Here is a 27308-nt window from a genome sequence, read left to right as displayed (position 1 = left end):
TCATAAGGCAAGGCTAATGTTGGTCTATTCACCTATCACCTGCTCACCTTCAGGGACCCACTCACTAGTGGCCCCCCCAAGGAGCAAAGGCCACGGATGGGCACAGGAGGAGAAGATAGACCTCCACACAGTTCTTTGAACTTTCTGTGCTGTTTGGATTTCAGCCAGAATGGTGCTTATTTTTTAGGGAATTCTATCAGCTTGCATGGCTTGAATGAGATCAGGTCTCCCCCAGGCACCCAGCATACACGGCAGTTCGTGTGTGTGTGTGTGTGTGTGTGTGTGCGCGCGCGCGTGCGCGCGTGTGCACACACGTGTGTTCACTTGTTCCATGTCCCTGACTCTTCATTTCACTGGCGGCTGCATCACTGGGACCTGGCTGCTGTTAGGTATACAGTAAATAATTTCTGGGAAACTTGTCCCATTCCATGACACTGTGGAGTGTGATAAAATACAGAACAGCCCCCCTGGGTCTCCACTATAACCTCTCCCTCACATCCTTGCCAGCAAAGCCTCTTCGTCCAAGGCCACGCTCTCATGAGCGTGCTCACCTGAGCCCATCTCATCACTGCCCAGGTAGGAACTGTTGCTTCTCACGCTGGTGTATGACAGGACGGAGTCACGATTGCTGTTACACTCACTGCAAGAGGACAAGAAACACCCTGAGTCACCCTCATCCCAGCTCCTAGGACCCACAACCTGTGATGGAGACAAAACACCTAGCCTGGGACAGATGCCCGGCTAGCAGCGTAAGGCCAGCACAGCTTGGCTGGTGTCCCATGTAGGGTCAGAAACTCGTTCAGGTCCCAGCTCAGAAACATAGATGGGGCTTTCTTCACTGAGGTGTCTTAGTGTCACCCAGGTTTCTGAGCACCTCACGGCTCTCGCGAGCCCACACACCTGCCCACACCATACTTGACCAAAAAGAACTGAGCAGGATGAAGGAACAAGAGGCCACCTTGCAAACACTGCTCCAACAGCTTTTTGACAAAGGAAAATCACACATAAAATGAAAACCGAGAGGTGGGGGGAGTCTGAGATGGTGCCCCAAGGACACAGAGTGCCAAAGCAACCACAAAATGCTGCCATAGAGACACCGTTTAAAGTGGCCATGGGGACCAGGCAGATCTGGGGAACAAGGGAGGGTGCTGACATGAGGCGGACTGGCAACATCAACCCCTCAATCCTGTGGCTTCAGCCTTTGCCCACACACTGCAGGGCAAGATAGATACGGACCCCAAGAGTCAGACACTGTGTGGTTTTTCCACTGGGTACCCCACACTTCTCTGTGGTAATGAGGGTCACCCGTCACAGCACAGGAAGCCCTGGTTTTGTCTGGTCACTGATTAATACCCTGCTGGTACTGTCAGCGTAAATCTAACCCCAGAGGCAGGAAAACAAGAAAATGTCTGATTCCATGGATCTACAGAAGCGCCCACAGGCCACAGAACCCAGACTCTCTTCCAGCCTGTGTATGAAGTAACGCAGAGTGAGTACAGTCCATGTGCCAGGCTCAGAGCTCAGGGAAAGGGAGCCAAGCAGGCATTCCGGAGTGTTCTCTGAGAGCCTCAGATCCCCCCTGACCATGCACCTCCCACCTCTAAACACACAGTTAGCCCCATAGACTGACTCCACCCCCTGCATCTTGGGAAATGTCCCAGTCTTGACTTTCCCACAGGTCTGGTGGCCTCCTTTGGGTCGCACACACCTGTAGGAGTCGCGATAGCTCATGGTGTCGTGGCCCGAGTCTTCCTGCTCGTCCTCTGACACCTTGAAGCACACCTTCTTGATGCCGCCATGGTCGGTCCTGTCTACTTCGCTCTCCTCGCTGACCGGTGGGGAAGCTGAGGTCTCCTCCACCAAGGGTGGGTCACAGGGTCCCCCCGAAGTGGGCTCTGTGATGGTAGAGAGGAGCCTGCCAGAGCAAGGGGGAAGGCTTTGAAGGTGAGGACACAGGCCGGCAAGGCACCACCACACGGGGCTCAGCAAAGACCTGGCTGACTCCACAGAGACAAAGGAAGCTACCCAACAGCGTTCTCCCTCCCTTGAAGTTCTACCAGCAACTCCACTGACCCCAAATGCTACCTCCTGCCGGACTCAGCTATAAACACCTCAAAGGCTGCGAATGTAGTATAGCTCAGAGGATAAACCCTTAGACTAGTGGTCCTCAACCTGTGGGTCACGACCCCTTTGCACATCAAAATACCTTTCACAGGGGTTGTATATCAGATGTTTATTAACTTTACGGTTGGGGGTCACCACAACATGAGGAACTGTATTAAAGGGTTGCAGCATTAGGGAAGTTGAGAACCACTGCCTTAGACTAGGAATGGAAGCTCACACCTGTAGTAGTCCTAGCATTCTGGAGGCTGGAGTATAGCATCAAGAGTTCAAGGCCAGCCTCAGCTACATGAGACTTTGTCTCAAAAGAACAAAATAAGTAAAAGTAAACAAGAACCCAGAGTCCGCAGGCTGGAGCACCTGAGTCACAGCCACCAACTGCTACTAACTGCAGCACACCATTGACAAGTATTTCCACAATAACACTTCATTTTAAAAGTAAAACAGGCCGGGCAGTGGGCGCACGCCTTTAATCCCAGCACTTGGGAGACAGAGACAGGTGGATCTCTGTGAGTTCAAGGCCAGCCTGGACTACATAAAGCGAGTCCAAAACAGCCAAGGCTATATAGAGAAACCTTATCTCGGGGGGGGGGGGGGGGAAGCAAGCAAGAAAGCACAGGCTGTGCAGTTAGTTGGGGCCCTACTGGCCCTCTCACACTGACATTTCCTAGGTTAGAGTCATGTTATTGCCTTCTGAGGCTCTGTTTCCTCCTCTGGGAAGGGGCTAATATCAGAATCCAAACAGCAGGATGCTGTGAAGATGAAATATATAAAAGACACAGGGTATCGCCTAGTCCCTGTGAGTGGCAGGCCATTAAGTCTGCAAGAATTTTAAATGAATGTGCCCACTGTCTGGAGACAGTCTGGGCTGTCAACTGGATAATACTACACCAAGCAAAATTAATTCCCCTTAGCATTATCTGGTACCAGGCCACGCGCAAATGGCCCTGATTGGTTCCAAAGTGTTCCTTCCAAGTAGCAAATACAAAGCAGGTCCTGGGGGCCTAGAGAGATGGCTCAGCGGTTAAGAGCACTCATTGGCGGCTCTTCCAGAGGTCCTGAGTTCAATTCCCATCACCTACATGGCAACTCACAACTGTCTGAAGCTCCAGATCCAGGGGATCCAACACCCTCACACAGATAAATATGCAAGCAAGACACCAATGCATACAAAATAAAGATAAATACATTTTTAAAAAAGAAAAAGAAAGCAGGTCCCTACATTGATGCAGACACTGAACATGTTTCTCCCCCTCCCCCTCTTCTACTTCCTCCCCTTCCTGCTGCTGCTCCTCCTGCCCCCACCCCTTCCCACTGCCCCTCCTCCACTCCCTTCCTCTACCTGCTCCTCTTCTTCTTCCTGCTCCTCCTTTCTCCCCTGCATCCACAGCCTGGCCACATACTTGTTACATGCTATACAGAACTGCTTGTCCCTGACTTTAGCCAAAAGCAACTTAAGGTGATGTTTAACCGACTTCTGTCCCCGCTCCTGAGGCTGAGCAGTGACTGGGAGCTACCCCTGCCCAGAGCTGGCGGCTGCTCATACACCACAGTGTCCTGTAGTTAACAGGGACACCTTTTCAGCAGCCCACTTTGCTGCAGTGTCACAGGCTTTAACCTCATGAGGACACTGGCTGCCCCTCTCCCTTCCTTACAGCTGGCTCTCCTTAGGGAAGAAGGCACTTTCTGTGGTCACAGATGCTCGAGGCACCTGGTGGGGAGAGCCCGGGGAGGCTGCACAGGACCTGTGGCGCTCGGGATGGCCACAGTGAACAGTAACGTCCAGACTCCAGAGAGGACCCCGGGACCAGGCCTCACCTATTGATCTGGGTGACATACTGCTTCATCTCCTTGAGGGCCACGTCTAGCTTAGTGAAGAGCTGCAGGTACGCGTCCTGTATCTCACGGTCTTCCTGTTTGAGCAGGAAGCTCAGGCCCCGGTCTTGCTGGCTGGGGGCACCACTGGCTGACCCAAAGCTGCTGTCATTGAGACCCTGGCCTTGGGAGTCGCCGTCTCCAGCGGATGAGCACTTCCAGGATGGGGCAGCCATAGTGGTGATACAGTGCTGGGTGTAGGCCATGGGGTTCAGGTGGCCTGCAGCAAAGGTAGGGGAGCTTACTCAGAAACAGGCCCAGACTTAGACATAGGGGACCCTGCCTACACCTCTGGACAGAGGGGTACAAACAGCAACTTTGACCTTTTGACACCCTTAGAGCACTAGGTCACACAAGAAGAGAGCTGCCTTTGTTGACAATACATTTGAACTGCTGAGGTCTTTTCTCCTACCTAGAGTGCAGACATGACGGCAGGTACTCTGGCAGCCATATTATACATGAGAGACATCATGAAGGTGAAAGGCTCAAACTAAAGATGGTAATATACAGAAAGATAGGAGCCTGCATCCCTGATGACTAATTGGCCACTAACCCCGCCCTGGAGGTGGGTGGCCTTGGACATTTTTCTGTAAGGTGAGCTCTAATACAATTTCTAATAGAAACACGTAGGTACCTTGTTCTGGGTCAAGGCCGATGAGGGAGGGTTTGCGTCCGAAGCGGATGCTGAAGGACCTGCCCACCGAAGGGGTGGTCTTGGGGTAGGACACTTCCATGAGGTTGATGTGACAGTTGGTGGGGCAGAAGTCCAGGCCACACAGCGGGTGGGGCTCCAGGGGTGCCTGCTTGAAGGGGGGGCTGACCCTGCTCTTCAGCTGGACTGCAAACTGAGAGGTGGGGACAAGGGAGTGTGAGGTGGCATCAGCGGGTCCTTGAATACCCCTGGAGCCACTCTGTCCTAGCCTAGCCCCGACATTCCCAAATCGGAGAAAACAGTAATAGCTGCGAATGGAGCAGGTCCTCTGAGTGCCTCTCAGCGGGACAGCCTAGCAGAACCCGGGACACTGAGCACTGACGTGTACTCTTTTCTCTATTTTAGCTGCCGTAGCATCTTAAAAACCGTATCTCCTGGTCCTCAGTTACAGGGTTCAGGCATAGTCGCCTCCTCATTCTAAAGTGCGTGGGGCAGGGAAAGGCAAGGGGCACTCGCAGAGCCTGCAGCACCCTGGGAGCCCATCTTCACAGCAGATGCTACAGCTGGAGCCACAAGGCCATCTGGTCACCCTAGGTGAAGGTCCAGCCTCAGAACGAAGCTGGGCTGCTTAAGCACCTAGATACGACTGGGCCTCAAGTCCACCTGTGTGTGGCCAGGCCAGCAACTGAGCCCATGAGGTTTAGTCTCACTCAGATGGAACTCAGCTGAGAAGCCGTAAGCAGAGCGTAGGCACCAAGTACCTCCTGGTAGCAAGCAATCCTCTGACTGATGCTCTCCAGCTTGGTGTCGCAGATGTTATGGAACTCATAGTGGGACATGGTGATGATGGCGCTACTCATGGCCATGAGCCGCCCACAGTTCTGCACGAAGATGCTGTCATCCGCAGCAAAGGCCTCAAGGATCTGTGGGAGGAAGGACAGCCACTGAGCATGCCTGTGTACCATGGGGACATTGAGTCCTTTCCTGTAGACACCCTAAGAGATTGGGGCTGTGCCACACACCCATCTTCCCCAGTCCCATAGCTGATGACTACTGAGGTAAGGACTCCGGGGCAAAGGAATCTGACCTTGAGGCAGATAGGAGCCTGCCAGGGCCTGCCAGAGCAGGGCTGGGGGTGGGGCTGGGCACGGCATAGGGTAGGGTAGGGATGGCTAGCATGGGACTCAGGAGCAGGGTGATACCTTGGCAGCCAGGCGGAAGCAGCCTCTCGGCTCCACGATCTTCTCCAGCACATGGCATTTGGCTCCCGCCGTGCTCGTATACTCGTAAACCACGCCGTGCTCCAAATGCACATTGTCCAGCGTCAGGCTGACCACAGCGCTGTCCTCATGCAGGCTCAGCTGGGGACCCAGGGACAGTAGGGGCAGGGCTGGAAGCCAGAGGGGCAAACCACACTGAGAACAGCACTGTGCCCTAGGCACAAGGTTGCCGCCAGTACCCCTGAGCAGGCCACGGCGGGAACACACACACAGCTCGACTCGCTTGCTGACACACGGTCCCACCTACAGAGGAGCCCCTCCTGGAGCTGACCCTAGTGCTACACTCCTAGTGGAGGTTGACCCCCACCCTGTCCCCTTCAGTTTCACAGACAGCCGGAAACCACCAGTCTGAACCCCCACTGGATCCACAGATGGGAGGAGACAGTCTCTTTCTCAAGTAGATCCACTGTGGCCAGGGCCACCTTGTAAAGAGGCAGCTGCAAGGCTGAGAAGTGAGGGGCACTGGACTGTGCCAGCCCTGAAGCTTGCTTGGCCCTACTCAGATTTCAGTTTGCTGAGCCCAAACGTTCTTCTGTGATCCAGGTCCGGGAAGGACTTGTGTATTTAGGGCACTCGGGGTGACCTCTGAAGAGGGGACAGCTGAGCAGACAGCTGAGTGAAGGGAGGGCAGTGGCCCAGGCAGTGACACAGTGAGAAGCTGGGGTAGATGGCAAACAGAGGGCAAGTAGGAAAGGGGAGAGAGGTGATCCTGGCCGCCAGGCTGGCCCAGAACCCCGGCTTTGAAGGCTGTGGTTGTAATTTCTTCTCCTCCCTGAGAGGGCCACCAGAAGGCTCTGTTCTCATTTCCTCAGAGAAGTGTGTGTGGCCTGGGGTGGGGAATCAACCAGGAGAAGGACAGTGAAAAAGTTGCTGCAATGATCCTGCTTTTAAAAAAATCCAGTTGAGGGCCAGGCATGGTGGCACATGCTTTTAATCCCAACACTCAGGAGGCAGAGGCAGCCAGATCACTGTGAGTTCAAGGCTAGCCTGGTCTACAAAGCAAGTCCAGGACAGCCAAGGCTACACAGAGAGACCCTGCCTGGAAAAACAAAACAAAACAAAATTCAGTTGCAAACTGAACTGGTATCAATAAAGATGATGGGGACCAGTCAGACCGTGGATGTGGGAGGAAAAGAAGGAGGGAGGGAGTGAGTGGGTGAGTGAGTGGGTGAGTGAGTGAGTGAGTGAGTGAGTGAGTGAGTGGGTGAGTGAGTGAGTGGGTGAGTGGACAGGTGTTGCAGGAATAGGGAGTGAGGAAAGACTAAAAAGAGGCCTGAGAATCTGGAAGGATAGAGAGAGACCAGGGGTAGGCTCTGGGGAAGAATCATCTTCAATCTGGGCCACAGCAAGTTTGTGATGCCTGTCAACAGCGAGCAGAGGAAGTGAGCCGACTGATAAGGGACCAAAGGTCCCAGAGGGGACCGTGGCATGTTGTGATAGAACAGTGACCCACAGAAGACACACTCTTCTGATGCCATAACCCACGAGTCTGTCACACTGTCGGCCAGGGAGAATGTGGGCCGCTATCACACAACTAACTCGATGAGTCAATGAAAAGTAAACAGGAACAGAATCGTAAGAGTCCTTTGTGGGCAGATGGAGACCAGGTCACAAAGACGGTGAGCTGGGAAGACTTGGGCCAACTGCTCTGGGCTATCAGCCAGCAAGAGAACCAGGAACTGAGGAGTGTGGGAAGCTTCTAGAAGCGGAGGCAAGTCAGTGGACTCCCCAGAAAGAAACACAGTCCAGTGAGACTCATTTCTGGGCTGCGAGGCCTCCAAGGTGAGCAACTGAAGACAAGAGTTCTGCATTGCCAAGATGGAAGTTACAGTACCAAGGAGGTGGACAGTCCTGACAACCACCTGGGATGGAGACGTGGCGACACAGAGGGCCAGCCATCATGGGAGCCTCACACTGATGCGCCTCACATTCCCTGTCCCTTACCTGAGTCAGGCTGGTCATCTTCCTGGAGGTCATCATCAGGGGCACCCTGGCTGGCCCGTGCCTGCTGGGCATCCTCATGGCTGTGGTAGACCCACCGGTACAGACCCTGCAAAGAGCCGCTATCAAAAATCTAGCTTCACAGTGCCCATAAAGGAAGGATGGGCCAACACAGGCGGTGCTCTAAGTCCCATCCATGAGGCCACCTCTGAAGAGACCTCCGAAACGTCTCTCTGGAACCCGAGGGACCACTGGCCACACTCACTCCTCAGCATGGAGCATGGGCTCCAGATGGGAGCATGGGAGCTTGTTGCACACAGTCTATAGTACACACTGCAGTCACAACATTCCCATTTGTAAAGGGGCCTTTTCCCACCCAGCTCAGCAAGAAAACCTAGGCTGGGGGGGGGGGGAGGGTTCCTGCTCAGCTCAGAGTTCCTAAGAGGCCTCCAAGATGGTGGCGCCTACCCTCCCAAGTGCTCACCAGGGCCTCCTCCCGGCGGTTGCGGAAAGCCTGGAAGTGCTCGAGGACTTCGAGGGCACCATCATTCGCCACGCTGTTGCCATTGACTTTCAGGATGCATTGGCCAGCACAGAGCCCAGCAGCCACAGCCTCAGAGCCTAGGGGACAGGAGCACTTGAAGCCAGAGCCAGGCAGAGGAGCTGGGCTCTGGTTGCCTCAGCCTGCTAATGGCTGCATCCAGAATTGTCCCTCCTTCCACCTGTCAACCGGAGAGCTGCCACTGACAGCTGCAGTGTCCCCACTGCAGAGGCAATTAGCCCAATGTGGTGTCTCAGACCCCTCAGAACCCTGCATGGCCTCATAGTGATGGACTAAAGCCAGGTGGCAGAAAGACACCAATCAGGGCATGGGTTCAGAAAACCCAGGGCACAATACAGCTGCCCAACTTGAGTCCCTCTCTCTCACCTCTACCACAAGGCCCAAACAGTGGGTCTTGACCCTGGGTTCCTGTGGGTTAACTCACAGGTCTAGAAACAGAAACAAAAAGCCAGCTGCCTCTACCCTAAGAGATGTGCAGGCCTTGAGGACCTTGGCCAGTGCAAGCCCCAGTCTTAGGTGCTTCCAACGACATCTGCCTTCTGGCCTAAAATGCACTACATCACCTCGCTGGGCTTTAATGTCCTTGTCCATGAAGCTTGTGAGCATCTAAGGACTCTGGAGAGACTCTGGAAGTTTGGATATGGGAAATGGCTGGCACTTACTAAATGCTCGACAAACGGTTGGCTCCTGTCTTATTCCCGCTGTCTGCCTAAGGCTCTAGCCAAGGTCTCACACACACAGCCAAGCCATACCGGTGGCTGGACCCCTGGGTTGGTGTTGCTGAGAGGCCATGGAAACTGAGAAGTTGGGGGAGGGAGATGCCAGTCACTGGTAGTGTGCCTTTGAAAAGGACTGAGCTCCTAGCCTCTTATTCTTTCCCCTCTTTCCAGGCATGCCTGGGTGGCTTCGCTCTGCCGGATGCTTCTGCGATGAAGCTTTCTCCAAAGGCCAAAGCAACAGTGCCCGTTGGCTTCAGAACCCTGAGCCACAACGAACTTTTCCTCTTTCTTTTTTTTTTTTTAAAAAGATTTATTTATTATTATGTATATGGTACTCTGCATGCATGTACATCTGCAGGCCAGAAGAGGGCATCTGGTCACATTATAGATGGTTGTGAGCCACCATGTGGTTGTTGGAATTGAGCTCAGGACCTCTGGAGGAGCAATCAGTGCCCTTAACTTCTGAGCCATCCCTCCAGCCCAAACTTCTCTTTCTACGTCTACCAACTCAGGCATTTTCTACAGTCCTACAGTATCTTACAGGTACCAGCAACATCATGTCTGTCCACTAGATGCTATGGCACACCTTCCCTCACGGTGACAACCCAAAACTGCCTATAGACCATGCCAGGTGTCACCCAGAGAGGGAAGAAACTGTTGCCGCTAAGAACTACCCTTTAAAAGCTGGCGCACACCTGGAATCCCAGCACTCTGGGAGGCAGAGGCAGGTGGATCTCTGTAAGTCAAGGCCAGCCTGGTCTACAAATGAGTCCAGGACAGCCAAGGCTACACAGAGAAAGCCTATCTCAAAAAAAAAAAAAAAAAACCCCAGAAAGACATATGTAATGCAACCCACTGAACAATTCCAGTTGCCTTCATGGACATGCATGTTTTGTTAATTGGTAGACATTAAAAGATATAGCTTCAGGGCAGGAGTGTTGACTCAGCGGTTACCAGAGAACCCGAGTTCCACTCCTAGCACCCACGAGGCAGCTCACAACTGTCTCTATCTCCATTTCCAGGATATACAATGCCCTCCTCCGACTTCTGCAGATAACCCAAACACGCAAGGTACATGGACATATATGCAGGCAAAAATACTCACAGATAAAAATAAATATAATTTTAAAAAATAAAATAAATGTAAGTACAACTCTATAATAAAGTGCAAATGTTAAAGGGGAGGTCAGGAAGGATGTGGGGAAGCCCAATACCACGGGTGTTCTTGGCTGCATAGACAAACAGAGCAGGGCCTTAAACAGCAGCCCTGCCCCATCCCACCCCACCCCCTAGAAAAGCAGCATAGACCATGGAGGCTTCAGACTGGTTGCCCATGAGCCCAAGTGGCACAGAAGTGATTTTGTAGGGCCGGCCCCCAAATTCAGAGTTCTGGTGCTTTTGGGTTCCATGTCTGCTGGCAAGGGGACATCCAGCCCATCTGGATAACTTGGGCCTTCCCCACCCCCACCCCCACCCCCACCCCTGTCTCAGTCCCAGTGCAGCCCACATCTAGTTGTTCCCCCTCCCACTTACAGCTGCCCTTTGCAGGCCTCGGCTAGAGCAACAGGTGCAGGGCTGCACTAGCACTGAGCATGTGCCTCCTTGTGCACACAAGGCACCCTAAGAGGCTCTGCACACCAGAGCCAGCTCACCTCTGCCCACAGCAAAGACACACGGTGGCGCTGCTCCTCGAATCTGGAAGGACAGAGCCTCTGGGTGGTCAGGGATTTTGATGGTCCTGGCAGGCACAGGGTCAGGGTCAGACCATGAGAAAGGGAGTGTGTGGCTTCCACTCCCCCAGGAGTCCCTTTCCACCTCCACTCTGCCCTGCCTCCAAGAATTCTTGGGAATCAGCTCTGAAAGAGATGGCACCTAGAATCACAGTCAACAGGGTCCCTACAGCACCTGGTGAAGAGCCAAAGGCCAGGCACCAAAGCAGAGAGGGGCAGCACCAGCTGGGGGTGGCAGACACCAAGGGGAGGCACCAGCTGGGGTTGGCAGACCCCGAGGGGAGGCACCAGCTGGGGGTGGCAGTGTTAAGGAGAGTCACCAGCTGGGGGGTGGCAGTGTTAAGGAGACTCACCAGCTGGGGGTGGCAGATATCAAAGAGAGGTACCCGCTTGGGGGACGGGGTTAGGGGTACAGGAATCAAGGGCAGGCACTGGCAGAGGGAGTGGCAGGTGTCATTCATTTTGAGCTGGCAGAACCACTCTGAGGGCCTATGCTCAAAGTCTTAAGCCCTAGGGACTTCTGTCTCTGGCACCTAGCAGCCAAACCTTGCCTGTCACTTTTTCCCTAAATCTCCTCTTCTGATAGAAATAGAGTCTAAAGCCAGGCATGGTGGCACAGGCCTTTAATCCCAGCACTCGGGAGGCAGAGGCAGGCAGATCGCTGTAAATTCATGGCCAGCCTGGTCTACAAAGTGAGTCCAGGACAGCCAAGGCTACACAGAGAAACCCTGTCACAGAAAACAAAATCAAAACAAAACAAACAAACAAACAAAAGAAAAAGAAATAGAGTCTAAACCGGTGGTTCTTGACCTTCCTGAAGCTGCGACCCTTTAATACAGTTCATGCTGTGGTGACCTGCGACCATAAAATTATTTTTGTTGCTACTTCATAACTGTACTTTTGCTACTGTTATGCATCATAATGCAAATATCTGTGTTTTCCAATGGTCTTAGGTGACCCCAGTGAAAGGGTCATTTGACCCCCTCAAAAGGGTCATGACCCACAGGGTTGAGAACCACTGAAAACTCTCTACAGCTTGCAGCCAACATTTGCCTCAAGTTAACAGAGACTAATGGCACCAAATACTTAATCTTTTTTCTTTTTTAAGATTTATTCATTTTATGTATTTAAGTACTCTATCTGCATGTACACCTGCATGCCAGAAGAGGGCACCAGATCTCATTATAGATGGTTGTGAGCCACCATGTGGTTGCTGGGAATTGAATTCAGGACCTTGGGAAGAGCAGACAGTGCACTCTTAACCTCTGAGCCATCTCTCCAGCCCCAAACACTTAATCTTAAAATAGAAGGATTGCCCACTGCACCTACACCGAGGCCTGGCCCACCCTGACCCTGCAAGCTGCCACCTGCGGCCCCAGGGAAGCAGCCATCCCCACACGGGTCCTTCGCCTCTCTCCCACCTGCTCCAACTCCTCACTGCCTCTGTTGCTCCCACATGCCTTAAACAATGTATCCTGGGGTCTTTGCATCCTTTAGAGCCCTTCAGAAACCCCTTAAGCCTGTCATCGCTCTATCCCCAGTGGTGTCGCTCTGGCCACCGATTCTCTGCGCACTCTGACTTCCTTCTCCAACCCCATATCCACTCCCACCTGACTGACCACCACCACCAGCTCAGCACACACCTCACGCCTGTCCGATGTACGCCTGTCCCCTGTTCGCTCCCCGACTTCATCTGAATCTATGGAAGGTGGGAACTGTGGGGACTGGGTCCCCAAGCCAGAGACATCACTTGCAACCCTGCACAGTAAGCACTTGGGACACCCTATTAGTCTAACAAAGGGTGATTTGCTGAGTTGGCCTTACGGTCACATTACTCACTCTTTAGCCTTGGTGGCCACCAGGAGGCGCAGTGGGCGTCGGGAGCAAAAGGACTGGTTAAGGATAGTCTCCACCTCAGAGAAGGGCCGCAGGAAGACCAGGTCCTCGTTGATGGAGTAGATCTTCCTCCCCACCTGCAGGCCAGCCATCTGGAGGGACAAGCACATGTGTCACTGGCTTCCTCCGTCTTCACTGAGGAAGTTGGAATGTTCTAGAAGCATCAGGAGGCTGAGAGATAGGTGAACCCAGGTCTCCCGGCTCTGAGCTGTAAAGGAAAGTCCCGAGGAGGCAAGGATGGGTGGCCATACCCTTGAGAAGAAATGGCCAGCGCCAGCCTTTGTGAGAGCACAAAGGTCAATGGGGTGGCGACTTTGTGACCACAAGAATGTGAACAAGAATGTAGAAAAAAAATCAATAGAATTCAAGCCTCCTCCTTGCATCCCAGTAGGCCACAAGATGCCATAAACTGGGGCTTAGGAGACAGACAGTAAGAAACCGTTTTTTTGTTTTGTTTTGTTTTGTTTTGTTTTTTTCTTCCTGTTTTCCCTGCACATCCCCAGAAGCCCAGCAGGTGGCGCTGGTGAAACATGCCAGGAAGGCCGCCTCATTCCCCCAGGGGGAGGGGGCCCACCACAAAAGACTTGGAGACACGCCCAGCTGGGCACTGGCCCATCTGTGGGTCTCACCTCTGCCAGCGAGCCCCTCTGCACAGACTTCACCACCACGGCCTTGTTCTTCTCCTCAAGATCGAAGCCATAGTCATCTTCCTGCGGTGGGATCTGCAAGTGGGAGATGCACTTAGGGAAGACAGAGGGGAGCAACACCACCTGCTCCCCAAGTACTAGGAACCTATAAGTAGTTTGAGGGCTGCACTGTCCACCACAAGAACTGAGTGAAATCAGAGTGTAGTGAGACACATAGTAGGTCAAAAACATAATTATGTCAAGTGTGGACGCGTTGCTCTCTCCTCCCCAAGGCCGGTGCTGAGCACCTATCTGCTTGCTTTTCACAGCCCATCTCCCATCGCCACAGCCCAGAGACAGTCTCTCTGATGGCCCTCACAGCCAATGTGTAGTAACCCTTTGACGGAAGGAACAGGGTCTTAGTGAGAAACACCAGGAAACCGGGGTAAAAGGGAACTGGAAGGGACACTTTCTCTAGACTAGGTCGGCCAGGATTGGGGTTTGGAACATGTATACCCACACTCAGCCAGTAGGCACTCCACGGGTACTGGGAACACTACCGAGCAGCCCCACTTGTACTGCTGTCTGTGTGTGAAAGAGACAGTCTACAGTGTGACGGGGACATCACTCCAGGCAACAGGCTCAGCATGTGAGAAGGCCCCAAGTGATGGCCCCAAGGTGAAAGTGATCGGGGTGGCTCAGGTAGACTGACAAAAGCACCGCCCAGGAGACGAAGCTGGAGAGGCAGGAAGAGTCACTCAGGACAGACTATTTTGTCCACTTGTGGTGAGGTATACTGGAGGGCTTTAGGGACACCAGAGGGAACCTCTGTCCCCAGAAGTGCCATATGGAGACTGGAGTGGCTATGGGCAGACTTCCTCCAGCTAACTCACCATCCGCCCGGCCTAAGTCGGGCTACGTGGGCTAGGATGCCAACATTCCTGACATCCAAGTCTCCTGAATGTGGGTAGGACAAAGATTCCTGAGACCTACAGTACTGAAGAAGTGACTGGCAAAGCACTGCTAAGCTATGGGTGTGGGGCAGGGGCTCCTGCAACCCCACTGCATCATGGGGAATGGAGTCCTGGCTGGCACTGTGGCCTGGCTTCTGTGAGACTCCCGCTCAGAGCTGCATGCCCTCCCTGCTCTGGCCACTGTCTGAAGCTGCCCACTCAGAGGCCACAGGAGAGTCAGGGAAGAAGCAGCCCTTAATGTGCTCTTACCAGCAGCCGCTTTGCTAGAATGTTCTCCACCAGCTTGAAGTCGTTGCGAAGCTGTTTGTTCTTGCTGCTGGTCCCCTCCATCTCTTCATCAGCGTGGAAGCGGAAGTACTGTGACTCATCTTTGAATTCACTCTTCTCAAGAACTGTAAGCCACGGAGAGGCAGCACATGGTCGGATGACAGTGGCTCGGCTGCCTTTGCCAACCCATGGCCACAGGCTAGAAGCAGCCCCTGGACAAGTGTGGCCTGGCTGAGAGAGTGTAGCCAGGAAGCAGAATTGTGTGCCAGTGCTAACATGTGTGAACGCCACACGTAGGGTTAGCTATCTGATTCCTTCAAAAACCTGACATGGCTCAGTGGGTAAAGTGCCTGCCATTCAAGCATCAAGTCCTGAGTTCGGATCCACAGACACCATATAAATGCCAGGTGCAGCACATGTCTGTAACCCCAGCTCTGGGGAGACAGAGACTAGCAGATCTTCAGAGCTGGCTGGTCATCTGACCTACCCAGTCAGATACCCTGTCTCAAAAATTAAATTGGGGAGCTGGAGAGATGGCTCAGTGGTTAAGAGCACTGACTGCCCTTCCACAGGACCCAGGTTCGATTCCCAGCACCCACATGGCAGCTCACACTTGTCTGTGACTCCAGGTCCAAGGCTTCTAACACCCTCACACATGTAGTAAAAACACTAACGGACATTTTAAAAAGTGGAAAATGACTGAGGAAGATACCCAATGTCCACCTCTGGCCTTCACATGAGTGAGTGCACCCACAAACATACACACACATGTACACCCAGGCCGTTTCCCAGCACCCATGTTGGGCAGTTCACAATCACCTGCAACTCCAACTCCAGCTCCAAGGGTCTGATGCCCTTTCTGGCCTCCATGGGCAACTATACTCACGCATGTGTGTGGACAAGCGCAAGCGCGCGCACACACACACACACACACACACACACACACACACACACCAAAAAAAATCTTTTTCAAATGAAAGAAAAGAAAGAATAAAAGAAAGGCATATCAAAGCGCAGATTTGATGACTGTGTAAGACCAGTGAGGCCCCAGGATGAGATAGCTGGGTGCTTTAGCCTGGAGCTCTCCAGACCCCACTCTCTTCCTCCTGCATGGAAACCACCTGGTTGTGAGTGTGTTTCTGGGCAACCTCCATTACCTCTTTGGAACAAACAGACACACAAATTGCTACTTTCATCAGAGCAGGGCAGCCAGGCTCCAAGCATCCTGCTTATTTAGCTCCCATTGTAAACACGGGATTAGAAGATTCCAGAGCAGTGATGGCCCAGCAGACACAGGGTGAGACTCCTGAGTCATCAGGCCAGCCAGGCAAGGCCCCACTTCCCTCTCCCAGCCAAGGCTGCTGCTGGTCCAGCTTTGAGAGGTTCGTATAGCCCTGGGTTCAAATGCCCCCATCTAATACTTTAACCTCTTTGCACTTTCGTTTTCTTCTCCAGCCGAAGAACAAGAGCACTGGTCCCTGAGGTGGCTCTACAGGGCAACGGCAAGCCTCGGTTTCCCTGTCTGCCTAAGACCTTCCCAGCAGACACCCTGAGGCCAGAGGCTCAGTTCAGACGTGGCAAGAGGTGCCTTCTCCCCCTTCGCTCTGTGCAAACCCTGCCCTTTGCCACAGCCACACCCCAACTTTTGGCCCTTTCCTATTTTAGCAGATATTTAAGTTTGTGGTAAGGTGCGGGGGAGCTATGCAGCCTGCAATTTCCCTCCCCGAAGGGCCCTGAGGGCATCACGGCTGCCCAAGTCCCCCTCCTTGTGCAGTCTCCCCAGATAGCTGCCTTCCGGGAACAAGGCTGAGGGGACCACAATTATCCTCACCCACAAATGAGAGGCTCCTACAGAGGGCAGGCGGCAGGGCCAGTGCTATCGCAGGGTACAAATGGCTTCTAGACAGGAGACAGGCCCAACGGCTAGGCAAGCCTCGTTCCTTCTTGTGAGGAAATCGGAAGTAAAGGGGAAAAGACAACAAGGCCTCTGGAGAAACGAGAGAAATTGAGGCCACAGGGAAGCTAAGTCTAGAAGGAATTAGCTAACATGAGCCTAGAGCCGAGCCATGGACACAGACAGGCAAATAGCCTTCAGAATGCTATGGACCCCAGCCAATATTCCTAAATACAATTTTATTGGCACCTAGCATACTATTCCAGTGTTGTAGCAGCTGCTTGGCCCTTTTCAGAACAAGTCCACTAACTCTTAAGAGTAAAGCAGAGACCTGGGCAGGGAGATGACCTGGGGACTGCCAGCACCAGTCTCCTGACACCAGCCCACACTCTTGCAGCCTGTATCTGTGTCCAGGCCTCAGCACCCCGTCCCAGCGCCTGCTCATCAGCATGCACAAGATGTGTAGGGTCTCCCTGATATACAAGGGGGTGTACACGTACATATGCCAGACCCTGAGCCTTAAGCCCAACTGTGCTACAATGGGGCACCACGTCAGACACACAGTGGCCACTCGCTGGGAAGGAGTCAGAACTAGAAGGCAGAACACAGTTTCTTCAAGAGGGGAGAGGGGCCACCAAGGGTGAGGGGACACACATGGGGGCACCATGCTACCTGGGGGCAGGGGAGGCCAAAGCATAAGCCATCAATGCTGACACCGCATATGGAAAGCTGGCTGTCCAGGCCCTAAGCAAAAATCTAGGCCCTGGCACTTACCGTGGTGCATGAAACCGTTGTTGCACAGGCCCACACCAAGCGCCACTGCCTCCTCCCGTGTCTGACAGTCCCCCTGAAACGGAACAGAAGCGGGCGCTGTGAGGGGAACCAGCACTAAATCAGCTAAGTGCTGCCCGTGACAGGCTACCACCCAAGATACACAGGCTCCATGAGGGCAGAGATTTTCATACTGTGTACCAAGGTCTCCAAACACGTTTGGAACTATTTCTAATCAACTCCTAACAGGGGAGTTATTCTTTTAGGTGATGCTGGTCACTTAGCAACAGTTCTTTCCTGATCCCTCCCTAATACTCTCCCCTCATTTCACAACAACCCTAGCAGTTAAGGTAAACAATGAGACACAAGCAGAACCCTGCAGTAAGAGCACCGCGGCAAACCTCCTGTGCCCGCTGGTTGTCCCTTTCTTCCCGACTCACTGCCTGCCTGGAACAAAGGTGTGATGCCTGGTGCTTCTGCAACCATTCCAGACCACAATGCGACCTCAGGGTAAAACACTGTAACAGCGGCAGTGCGGAAAGACTCAGAAAGTGTGGTTCTCAAAGACCTCATGAGACTGCCCTAGTTGCTCTGGGCCACCAGCCTCTGTGCTGCTCTCCCGAGAGACACAAATCCCAGATTGTTCTGGCTCTGTGCATCTGTAGACATGTCCCTAGAGTTAGAAATAAAGTCCATGGTGCCTGGAAATCCTGCAGGGGTCATCTGCAAACCTCAGGAAGGGGACACACCACTGCCCCTCCCACCAGGGACAAAGTCATGTGAGGAAGTGATGGTGCGGCTGTGGTGGCCTGACCTGAGAGAGGATGATGGCAGGATGGCAGAGATCTGACCCTTGTAGGTGCCACTGAGGCCACTAACTGTCCTAAAATCCACCTGGTTCTGGATCTGTAGCCTCTGACACAGTCATCTTTCACGTTGGGACTTGGCTGATCTCGAGGATGAGGACCAGACCTAACTCCTGCTGTTTGCTCTCTTAGGGGCCTGGCTTCAGGGTTCCCACCTTCTCCCACCAAGTCACCTTCTCCCATCCCAAAGCAGCATTTCTGTGTTGCTTGTAGCCCAAGGAATCTGCAGCGCAGGAGAGCTTTAACTCTGGAATCCCCCTGCCTCAGCCTGCCTGGAGGACAGCCACCAGGTATCACAACAGACTTGGAACCCCAAATTCTCCCTGCTAGCCAGGTTAAGAGAGGCTAAAACCTCCAGGAGGGAGCAGGGCTGGCAGGCTCAGTCACAGCTGCTGGCTGGATCAAGGGCTGTGATGAAGACACCTCACAACATCCAGGGGCCAAGCTCCCAGACACACAGGCAGCCAGCCCTGCCTACAGCCCTGACAGTACACTGAGGGGAAAGGCTGCCAGACGCCTACCAGCCGGGCCTGGCCCTCCTGCTGGAGGGTGGAGGAAGGTACTCCCAGCCAAAGGGGCCTGATTGCTTTTCCAGCAGCCAGGAGGCCAGGCACAGGACCAGGTGTAGGGATTCTGGCAGGGGCTGTGAGGCAGGTTGGGGACGCTAGGGAGGGGCTGAGGAATTTTTGGCATTAGTGCTCATTGTATTACTAGTTGAAGATCACAAAGAAGACAAACAGCTCCTAAGGGACCCTAGGCCAGAGGCAGGGGGATGACACAAGTGGAGTGAGGACAACAGGGAGGGGCACTCCACACAGCCAGGGCAGCTGCCCCTAGCCACAGAAATGGAGGGAAGTGACTGCCAGTCTAAGTGGCCTTGACTGGGCACTTGGTCTAAGAGGACCAGCCGGTGTCTAGATTCCACTTGGCTTGCAATGCGCTCAGAACCAGCCTAGCCTGTCTGTCTTAGCCCCAGAGAGCCAAGGCAGTGGCCAAGAAGGCTCCTGAGGACACAGGGCAAGCCCAGGGTCACAGTGACAGACCAGAGTGGCCCAGAGGAGGACAAGTCAGGAGAGGGAAGGGAGGCAGTTTGGACAGTGCCCTCTAATTCCTCTGGTTGCTTCCATCTCTAACTTGGGAGTCATGGCATCCCCTTAACAAGTCCCTGGGGTGGGGTTGGGGGTGGAGGGTGTGCACACCCCTGCCTGGCACACAGGAGCACAAGAAAGCCACCACCATCTTGCCACCTGACTTCCCGGGGGACCAGTGGAAGCAAAGCAGGACTGGATGCACGCAGGAAGGGTATGAGTGACTGGAGGCCACAGGTAAAACATGGGATACCTCTGCCCACCATGCCTAACTCTCTACTGCTCCACTGACTGATTCCTTGGCAGCAGGGGAAACTGAGGCACAGGAACAGGGCTGACCCAGGCTTCCCGATGACAAGAAGGCCTTTTGAGTTGGGCTTTACCCAGCTACCACATCACAGGTAGAAAAACTGAGATTCCAAGGAGTAGTCACTGGCCCCAGGCTGTGGCTCTGCCACACTGCATTTATATGTGTCCCCTCCCTGAATGGTTCATGCGGCCCCTCCTATGGCTAATGTGCCCAGTCTCTCAGCAACACCATCTGTTGGGCCCTGGTAACTGATGCAAAGCATTCTCAGGGCACCCCAACCACCCACCTTCTCTGTCCCAGTTGCTAGCACTGTCCCTGAGGTCCAGGAGGCATGGAGGAAGAAGGGCAGAACACGTGTTTTCCCTGGTTGCCATTAGGCCACAGCTGGGTTGTTATCAAAGCGTCCCAATCCCCCCCCTCCACAGCACTCCCTAGCTGGCTGTGCACCCTGACCAAATTGTATGCCTTAAGCCTCAGGCTTCCCACCCATGACACTGGGACAATAACCACATCATCTTAGCTTGTCCTGAGGGTCAAATAAGACAACACGCCATTGTCTGAGAGTTCACAGTTTCCCTAGCTGGGTACACCTGACCTTCAGAGTCTCGACTCTAACACATCACCAAGCATGGGCGCCCATCTCCAGGCACCCGGGGGTGGATCCTAAGACATCTGGGGCCCCTCTCAACACTCCTGGTCTCGTCCATTCAGACCAGCTCACCCAACCAATGACACCTGAAGGGGAAAACTACAGACAGGAGAGAACTTGAGGCATTTCCTCCCTTGATGTTACATGAAATAAAAAGGTTCCACCTTCCCCACTGCTTGCCTTTGAAGCAACCAATCAGAAGATTATACAGTAGAGAGTCAGAAAGGCAGAAGGCTGGGTGTAAACACCAGCCCTGGGCGTCAGGAACGTCTAAGGATGCCACACTATGTAAAAGGGACAGCTACTACAGATTCCTTTTCTGTGAGGCCGCGCTGTGGGGTCGCACTGTAGACAGAGGGCAGAGAGGAGCTGCGTCTGTCCCCAGCTATACTGCTGTCCCCAGCTCCATGACTACTCTCTCAAGCCACACAGAGCGTGGGCCGCTCATGCTCACCTGTGCCAGCAGCCAGTCCACCAGCTTGCTCCCGGGGACCACGGACTTGTAGGTCTTCAAGTGGTAATCCCGGTCCCTGGGGAAGAGGTGGACCATGAGTAGTGGCATGGGGCGGGTGAGGGGAAGAGTAGCTTCCTGAAGTGTGTTCCAACTGGAAGAGCCTCAACAGACACGGGCACAGACCCTCTCCTGACTTATGGGCCAGCTGCCCCACCAGCAGCGAAAGGAGAAGCCGCAGGCTGCGGACACTCTCCAGCACAAGGAACTGCTTCCTGCAGCCATGCCTCTTGAGGCAGCTTCGCATGCATGTAGAAAAGGGTTGTCATGGGGTGTTAATGCTACGCTGGGGACCATAGGGATCCCACAGAGCCAGATGTCCCCCACAGTCAGGACCTTTCTTAGCCAGATATCCACAGTCCACAGCAGAGGATCCCGGAGTCTCTAAGGAGAGGTGAGGTATGCACTCCACCTTGCCTGCCTTTGGGTAGTGGGCCTGAACAGCCAAGCTGCAAAAAAGCTCAGCTTTAAGCTGACAGAGACCTACAGGCCTGGGTGGAGCCACTGACGTGTAGTTCAGGATTGGGAGGGGTCAGGTGTAAGCACCTGTCTCACCTAAGCCAGGACCCTAGGTAGATCCCCACCACTACCTAAAAAAAGCTGGAAGGCCCAGGGAAAGCCACTAGGGAACAAACAGGAAAGAGGCCACAGGGCCCAGGAGGAGGCTGGCCTCCTCTGTCACTACCTCCTAGAACTGGCACAGAGCAGCAAGTCAGGGTGACTGAGGAGGCAGTGCCTAGGGTGAACAGTTCCCAGGGCCTGACCTCACAGACCACAAACAGGCTGGATGAAGTCCCTGAGACAAGAGTCATGCAGCCCTGTCCTGGTCCCTCCACAACTGACTACAAGCTACATTATAGAGCCTGACATACTTGGTTTTATGCTGCCCGGAGCCTGGGAGCGTGCTTTCCATGACTTTAACCCTCAGGGCACCAGAAGCACCAGGAGGTGCAAGCTGCTGCTAGGCACTTTTGGCTAGAACAGAAACAGTCATTCAACAAACACTGATCCAGTGTTGGCTCCACTGGAGGCCAATGCCTTTCCACAAAGCCATTCGAAGTCATACGTAAGCCACCAATAGAATCAAAATCAAAGTTCCATTCAACTGGATTAAAATTCAGATTCCGCCTGGCGTGGTGGGGCATGCCTTTAATCCCAGCACTCAGGAGGCAGAGGTAGGTGGATCAATGTGAGTTCAAGGCCAGCCTGGTCTACAAAGTGAGTCCAGGACAGCCATGGCTACACAGAGAAACCCTGTCTCAAAATAAATAAATAAATAATAAAAAAAATTTCAGGCTCCATAGCCTGGAGCATTTGAAAACCTCATAGAGACAGAGGGACAATGCAGGCACAGAGCACCAAAAAGCATGGCTCAGACAGGAAATATGGAGAGCTCCTGGGTGGGGTGGTAGGGAGTGGCCAAGGCGGACTTGAGATAGAGCTCAGTGGTGGAGTGCTTGTCCCATCCCAGGAAAAATAAAATGTAAAAGGCATGAGGGAAGCCCTCCTGACAGGGCGGCACTGGGGTGGGGGTGGGGGAGGGGGAACACAACATGGGAGCTGAGGGTACACAGGAGCAAGCACCGCATAACAGCCGTGAGCACAAAAGCCCTGGGTACATCCTACTTTATCACCTGCCTCAGACAGAACTAGTGAGGAAGAGAAAGGTTGAGTGACTGTCCAATGTCACACAGCTGGAAACCAGCAGGAGGCCCCAACGATGGCCTGGCTATCCTGTCCCTCAAAATGCTGCAGCACTTCCCACAAATTTGCTCACTTCATCCTGACAGACTGTCCGGATGGTCGGATATTAACTCTGTCTGATGGAGAAGGAGAGAGAGACTCAGAGAGGTCAGGATGTGGGTGGGGATGCCATGGGGGTCAGGGGGACTCACTTGATCACGGGGGCGTAGAGGCTGTGCAGCCGGCAGTAGAGTCTCACGCCCTACAAGCAAGAGCAAGGTCTGAATCAGCCACACCCTCTGGACCGCTGGGAGGCTGCAGGGATGGAGGGCCCAGCTGGATTGGGGCCATAGGTTGAAGGAGGACGTCCTACCTTAGACATGATGTCCTCCAGCTCGCTGCGGGCCTTGTAGGTGCCATCGTCGTAGCGGAAGCGATACATCACCTGCTCGTTCTTGAACTGGTGCTTGTCAGAGACTGAAAGGATCCAGGGACTGGTGAGTCTGGGAATGCCCTCTGCTTCCACCCTTTGGTCCCACAGTACATCGAGGGATGTGAGGTCCACGGCCTGTGAAGACCTGGCAGAGCCTGGCAACCTAGCTAGCCATCTGTGGGTAGCTCTGATTTGGCCCATCCTTGGAAACAATGGGAACCAAGCACTGCAGGGTAGAGACCAGCCCGCTGTGATCTTGACAGCTACCTCTCAATTCTGTTGGAGACTCAGACCCAGAAGCAGATCCTCCAGCCAAAAATCCAAAGCTCAAAAAACAAAGACTTTTCCCTCCCTTTTCTCCCCCAGGGACACTCAGTAGCTCCTGGCTGGCTCTGTGGGCCACGGCTCAGTGTGGCAGGTCCTTTCTCTGCACAGCCAAGGCCATAGTCTCTATAGCCACTCTACAGTGACTCCCTTGAGCTCTCAGACCCTACAGCCAAGCCCAGCTCCAAGCTGTCTGATCTCACTCCCTGTCCACCCAGGAGGCAGCCGCACTGCCTTCCTAGTACTCAGCACCCTCCCTGGGCACTTGGCCATAACACCCACCTGCCTCCCTCACTTGTAGGGGAGGCCTCCCCAAACCCCCAGGTCAGAACTGACCTCCTCCACACTGATCGCCACTCCCTGCTCTCCCCAGCACCACTGACACTATCTACTACTTTTTTCAGCTCCCTTCCAAGCACAAGGTCAACTTTTGTGAGGACAAGACTTTTTACCTGCCCTCCTCACAGCTATGCAGGCCATGTCTGCTGTAAGAAACATGCGACAAATAACTACAAATTAGCTAATGCTTAAATGGAGAGCTTGCTCTTTCTGAAAGGGCAAATAGAAAACTCTACTCCCTGGCCACCTGCTTTCCTACAAGTCTTCCCATGCTGGTGCCCATGTGAATACTGATTCTGGCACCCGGGAGAAGTGTTATGAGGCAGCCACAGTCCTGGGTCACTGTGAAAGGGACCAGGCCAGCAGCTTGAAAGTGTAGGAGCAGATTTCTGGGAGAGGGCAGTGTCACGACATTCAGCCTACCATGCCACACCTGCTCCCACTCACCATGTCACACACCTGCTTCCACTCATCATGCCACACACCTGCTCCCACACCCATGCCACACCTGCTCCCACTCACCATGCCACACCTGCTCCCACTCCCATGCCACACCTGCTCCTACTCATCATGCCACACACCTGCTCCCACTCACCATGTCACACACCTGCTCCCACTCCCATGCCACACCTGCTCCCACTCACCATGTCACACACCTGCTCCCACTCCCATGCCACACCTGCTCCCACACCCATGCCACACCTGCTCCCACTCCCATGCCACACACCTGCTTCCACTCACCATGCCACACACCTGCTCCCACTCCCATGCCACACCTGCTCCCACTCCCATGCCACACACCTGCTCCCACACCCATGCCACACACCTGCTCCCACTCCCATGCCACACCTGCTCCCACTCCCATGCCACACACCTGCTTCCATTCACCATGCCACACACCTGCTCCCACTCCCATGCCACACCTGCTCCCACTCCCATGCCATACCTGCTCCCACTCCCATGCCATACCTGCTCCCACTCACCATGTCACACACCTGCTCCCACTCCCATGCCACACCTGCTCCCACTCACCATGTCACACACCTGCTCCCACTCCCATGCCACACCTGCTCCCACTCATCATGCCACACACCTGCTTCCACTCACCATGCAACACACCTGCTCCCACTCCCATGCCATACCTGCTCCCACTCACCATGTCACACACCTGCTCCCACTGCCATGCCACACCTGCTCCCACACCCATGCCACACCTGCTCCCACTCCCATGCCACACCTGCTCCCACTCATCATGCCACACACCTGCTTCCACTCACCATGCAACACACCTGCTCCCACTCCCATGCCATACCTGCTCCCACTCACCATGTCACACACCTGCTCCCACTGCCATGCCACACCTGCTCCCACTCACCATGTCACACACCTGCTCCCACTCCCATGCCACACCTGCTCCCACTCACCATGTCACACACCTGCTCCCACTCCCATGCCACACCTGCTCCCACTCATCATGCCACACACCTGCTTCCACTCACCATGCAACACACCTGCTCCCACTCCCATGCCATACCTGCTCCCACTCACCATGTCACACACCTGCTCCCACTGCCATGCCACACCTGCTCCCACACCCATGCCACACCTGCTCCCACTCCCATGCCACACACCTGCTCCCACTCCCATGCCACACCTGCTCCCACTCCCATGCCACACCTGTTCCCACTCCCATGCCACACCTGCTTCCACTCCCATGCCACACACCTGCTCCCACTCCCATGCCACACACCTGCTTCCACTCACCATGCCACACACCTGCTCCCACTCCCATGCCACACACTTGCTCCCACTCCCATGCCACACACCTGCTTCCACTCACCATGCCACACACCTGCTTCCACTCCCATGCCACACACCTGCTCCCACTCCCATGCCACACCTGCTCCCACACCCATGCCACACCTGCTCCCACTCCCATGCCACACACCTGCTTCCACTCACCATGCAACACACCTGCTCCCACTCCCATGCCACACCTGCTCCCACTCCCATGCCACACACCTGCTTCCACTCACCATGCCACACACCTGCTCCCACTCCCATGCCACAGCTGCTCCCACTCCCATGCCACACACCTGCTTCCACTCACCATGCCACACACCTGCTTCCACTCCCATGCCACACACCTGCTCCCACTCCCATGCCACACACCTGCTTCCACTCCCATGCCACACACCTGCTCCCACACCCATGCCACACACTCCCATGCCATACCTGCTCCCACTCCCATGCCACACCTGCTCCCACTCCCATGCCACACACCTGCTCCCACTCACCATGTCACACACCTGCTTCCACTCCCATGCCACACACCTGCTCCCACACCCATGCCACACCTGCTCCCACTCCCATGCCACACACCTGCTTCCACTCACCATGCAACACACCTGCTCCTACTCCCATGCCACACCTGCTCCCACTCCCATGCCACACACCTGCTTCCACTCACCATGCCACACACCTGCTCCCACTCCCATGCCACACCTGCTCCCACTCCCATGCCACACACCTGCTCCCACTCCCATGCCACACACCTGCTCCCACTCCCATGCCACACACCTGCTCCCACACCCATGCCACACACTCCCATGCCATACCTGCTCCCACTCCCATGCCACACCTGCTCCCACTCCCATGCCACACACCTGCTTCCACTCCCATGCCACACACCTGCTTCCACTCCCATGCCACACACCTGCTCCCACTCCCATGCCACACACCTGCTCCCACTTCCATGCCACACACCTGCTCCCACACCCATGCCACACACCTGCTCCCACTCCCATGCCACACCTCCTTCCACTCCCATGCCACACACCTGCTCCCACACCCATGCCACACCTGCTCCCACACCCATTCCACACCTGCTCCCACTCCCATGCCACACCTCCTTCCACTCCCATGCCACACACCTGCTCCCACACCCATGCCACACCTGCTCCCACACCCATTCCACACCTGCTCCCACTCCCATGCCACACACCTGCTTCCACTCACCATGCCACACACCTGCTTCCACTCCCATGCCACACACCTGCTCCCACTCCCATGCCACACACCTGCTCCCACTTCCATGCCACACACCTGCTCCCACACCCATGCCACACACCTGCTCCCACTCCCATGCCACACCTCCTTCCACTCCCATGCCACACACCTGCTCCCACACCCATGCCACACCTGCTCCCACTCCCATGCCACACACCTGTTCCCATTCCCATGCCACACACCTGCTCCCACTCCCATACCACACACCTGCTCCCACTCCCATGCCACACACCTGCTCCCACACCCATGCCACACACTCCCATGCCATACCTGCTCCCACTCCCATGCCACACCTGCTCCCACTCCCATGCCACACACCTGCTCCCACTCCCAAGCCACACACCTGCTTCCACTCACCATGCCACACACCTGTCCCACTCCCATGCCACACCTGCTTCCACTCCCATGCCACACACCTGCTTCCACTCCCATGCCACACCTGCTCCCACTCCCATGCCACACACCTGTTCCCACTCCCATGCCACACCTGCTCCCACTCCCATGCCACACACCTGCTCCCACTCACCATGCAACACACCTGCTCCCACACCCATGCCACACCTGCTCCCACTCCCATGCCACACACCTGCTCCCACTCACCATGTCACACACCTGCTTCCACTCCCATGCCACACACCTGCTCCCACACCCATGCCACACCTGCTCCCACTCCCATGCCACACACCTGCTTCCACTCACTATGCAACACACCTGCTCCCACTCCCATG

At 54.6% G+C, this 27308-nt stretch overlaps 1 protein-coding gene across 1 annotated transcript in view; it reads right to left on the bottom strand.

Annotated features, from left to right (window-relative positions):
• Positions 1-27308, bottom strand: part of PREX1 (phosphatidylinositol-3,4,5-trisphosphate dependent Rac exchange factor 1) — a 165093-nt gene that overhangs the window by 22001 nt on the left and 115784 nt on the right. The window contains exons 12-27 of the mRNA XM_084775034.1: positions 22789-22892; positions 22628-22677; positions 20676-20751; positions 17312-17384; positions 14626-14768; positions 13406-13498; positions 12720-12868; positions 10803-10888; positions 8354-8490; positions 7873-7978; positions 5851-6038; positions 5410-5571; positions 4631-4841; positions 3940-4216; positions 1709-1915; positions 552-640 (exon numbers count right to left, since the gene is read on the bottom strand). Of these exons, the coding sequence (XP_084631160.1) occupies positions 552-640; positions 1709-1915; positions 3940-4216; positions 4631-4841; positions 5410-5571; positions 5851-6038; positions 7873-7978; positions 8354-8490; positions 10803-10888; positions 12720-12868; positions 13406-13498; positions 14626-14768; positions 17312-17384; positions 20676-20751; positions 22628-22677; positions 22789-22892 (2151 nt within the window). The remainder of the gene's footprint in view (positions 1-551; positions 641-1708; positions 1916-3939; positions 4217-4630; positions 4842-5409; positions 5572-5850; positions 6039-7872; positions 7979-8353; positions 8491-10802; positions 10889-12719; positions 12869-13405; positions 13499-14625; positions 14769-17311; positions 17385-20675; positions 20752-22627; positions 22678-22788; positions 22893-27308) is intronic.

Source organism: Acomys minous (assembly GCF_964271855.1).
Source record: "Acomys minous genome assembly, chromosome: 3".
In the NCBI taxonomy this organism is placed as follows: Eukaryota; Metazoa; Chordata; class Mammalia; order Rodentia; family Muridae; genus Acomys; species Acomys minous.
This window is presented reverse-complemented; position numbering and strand designations above follow the sequence as displayed.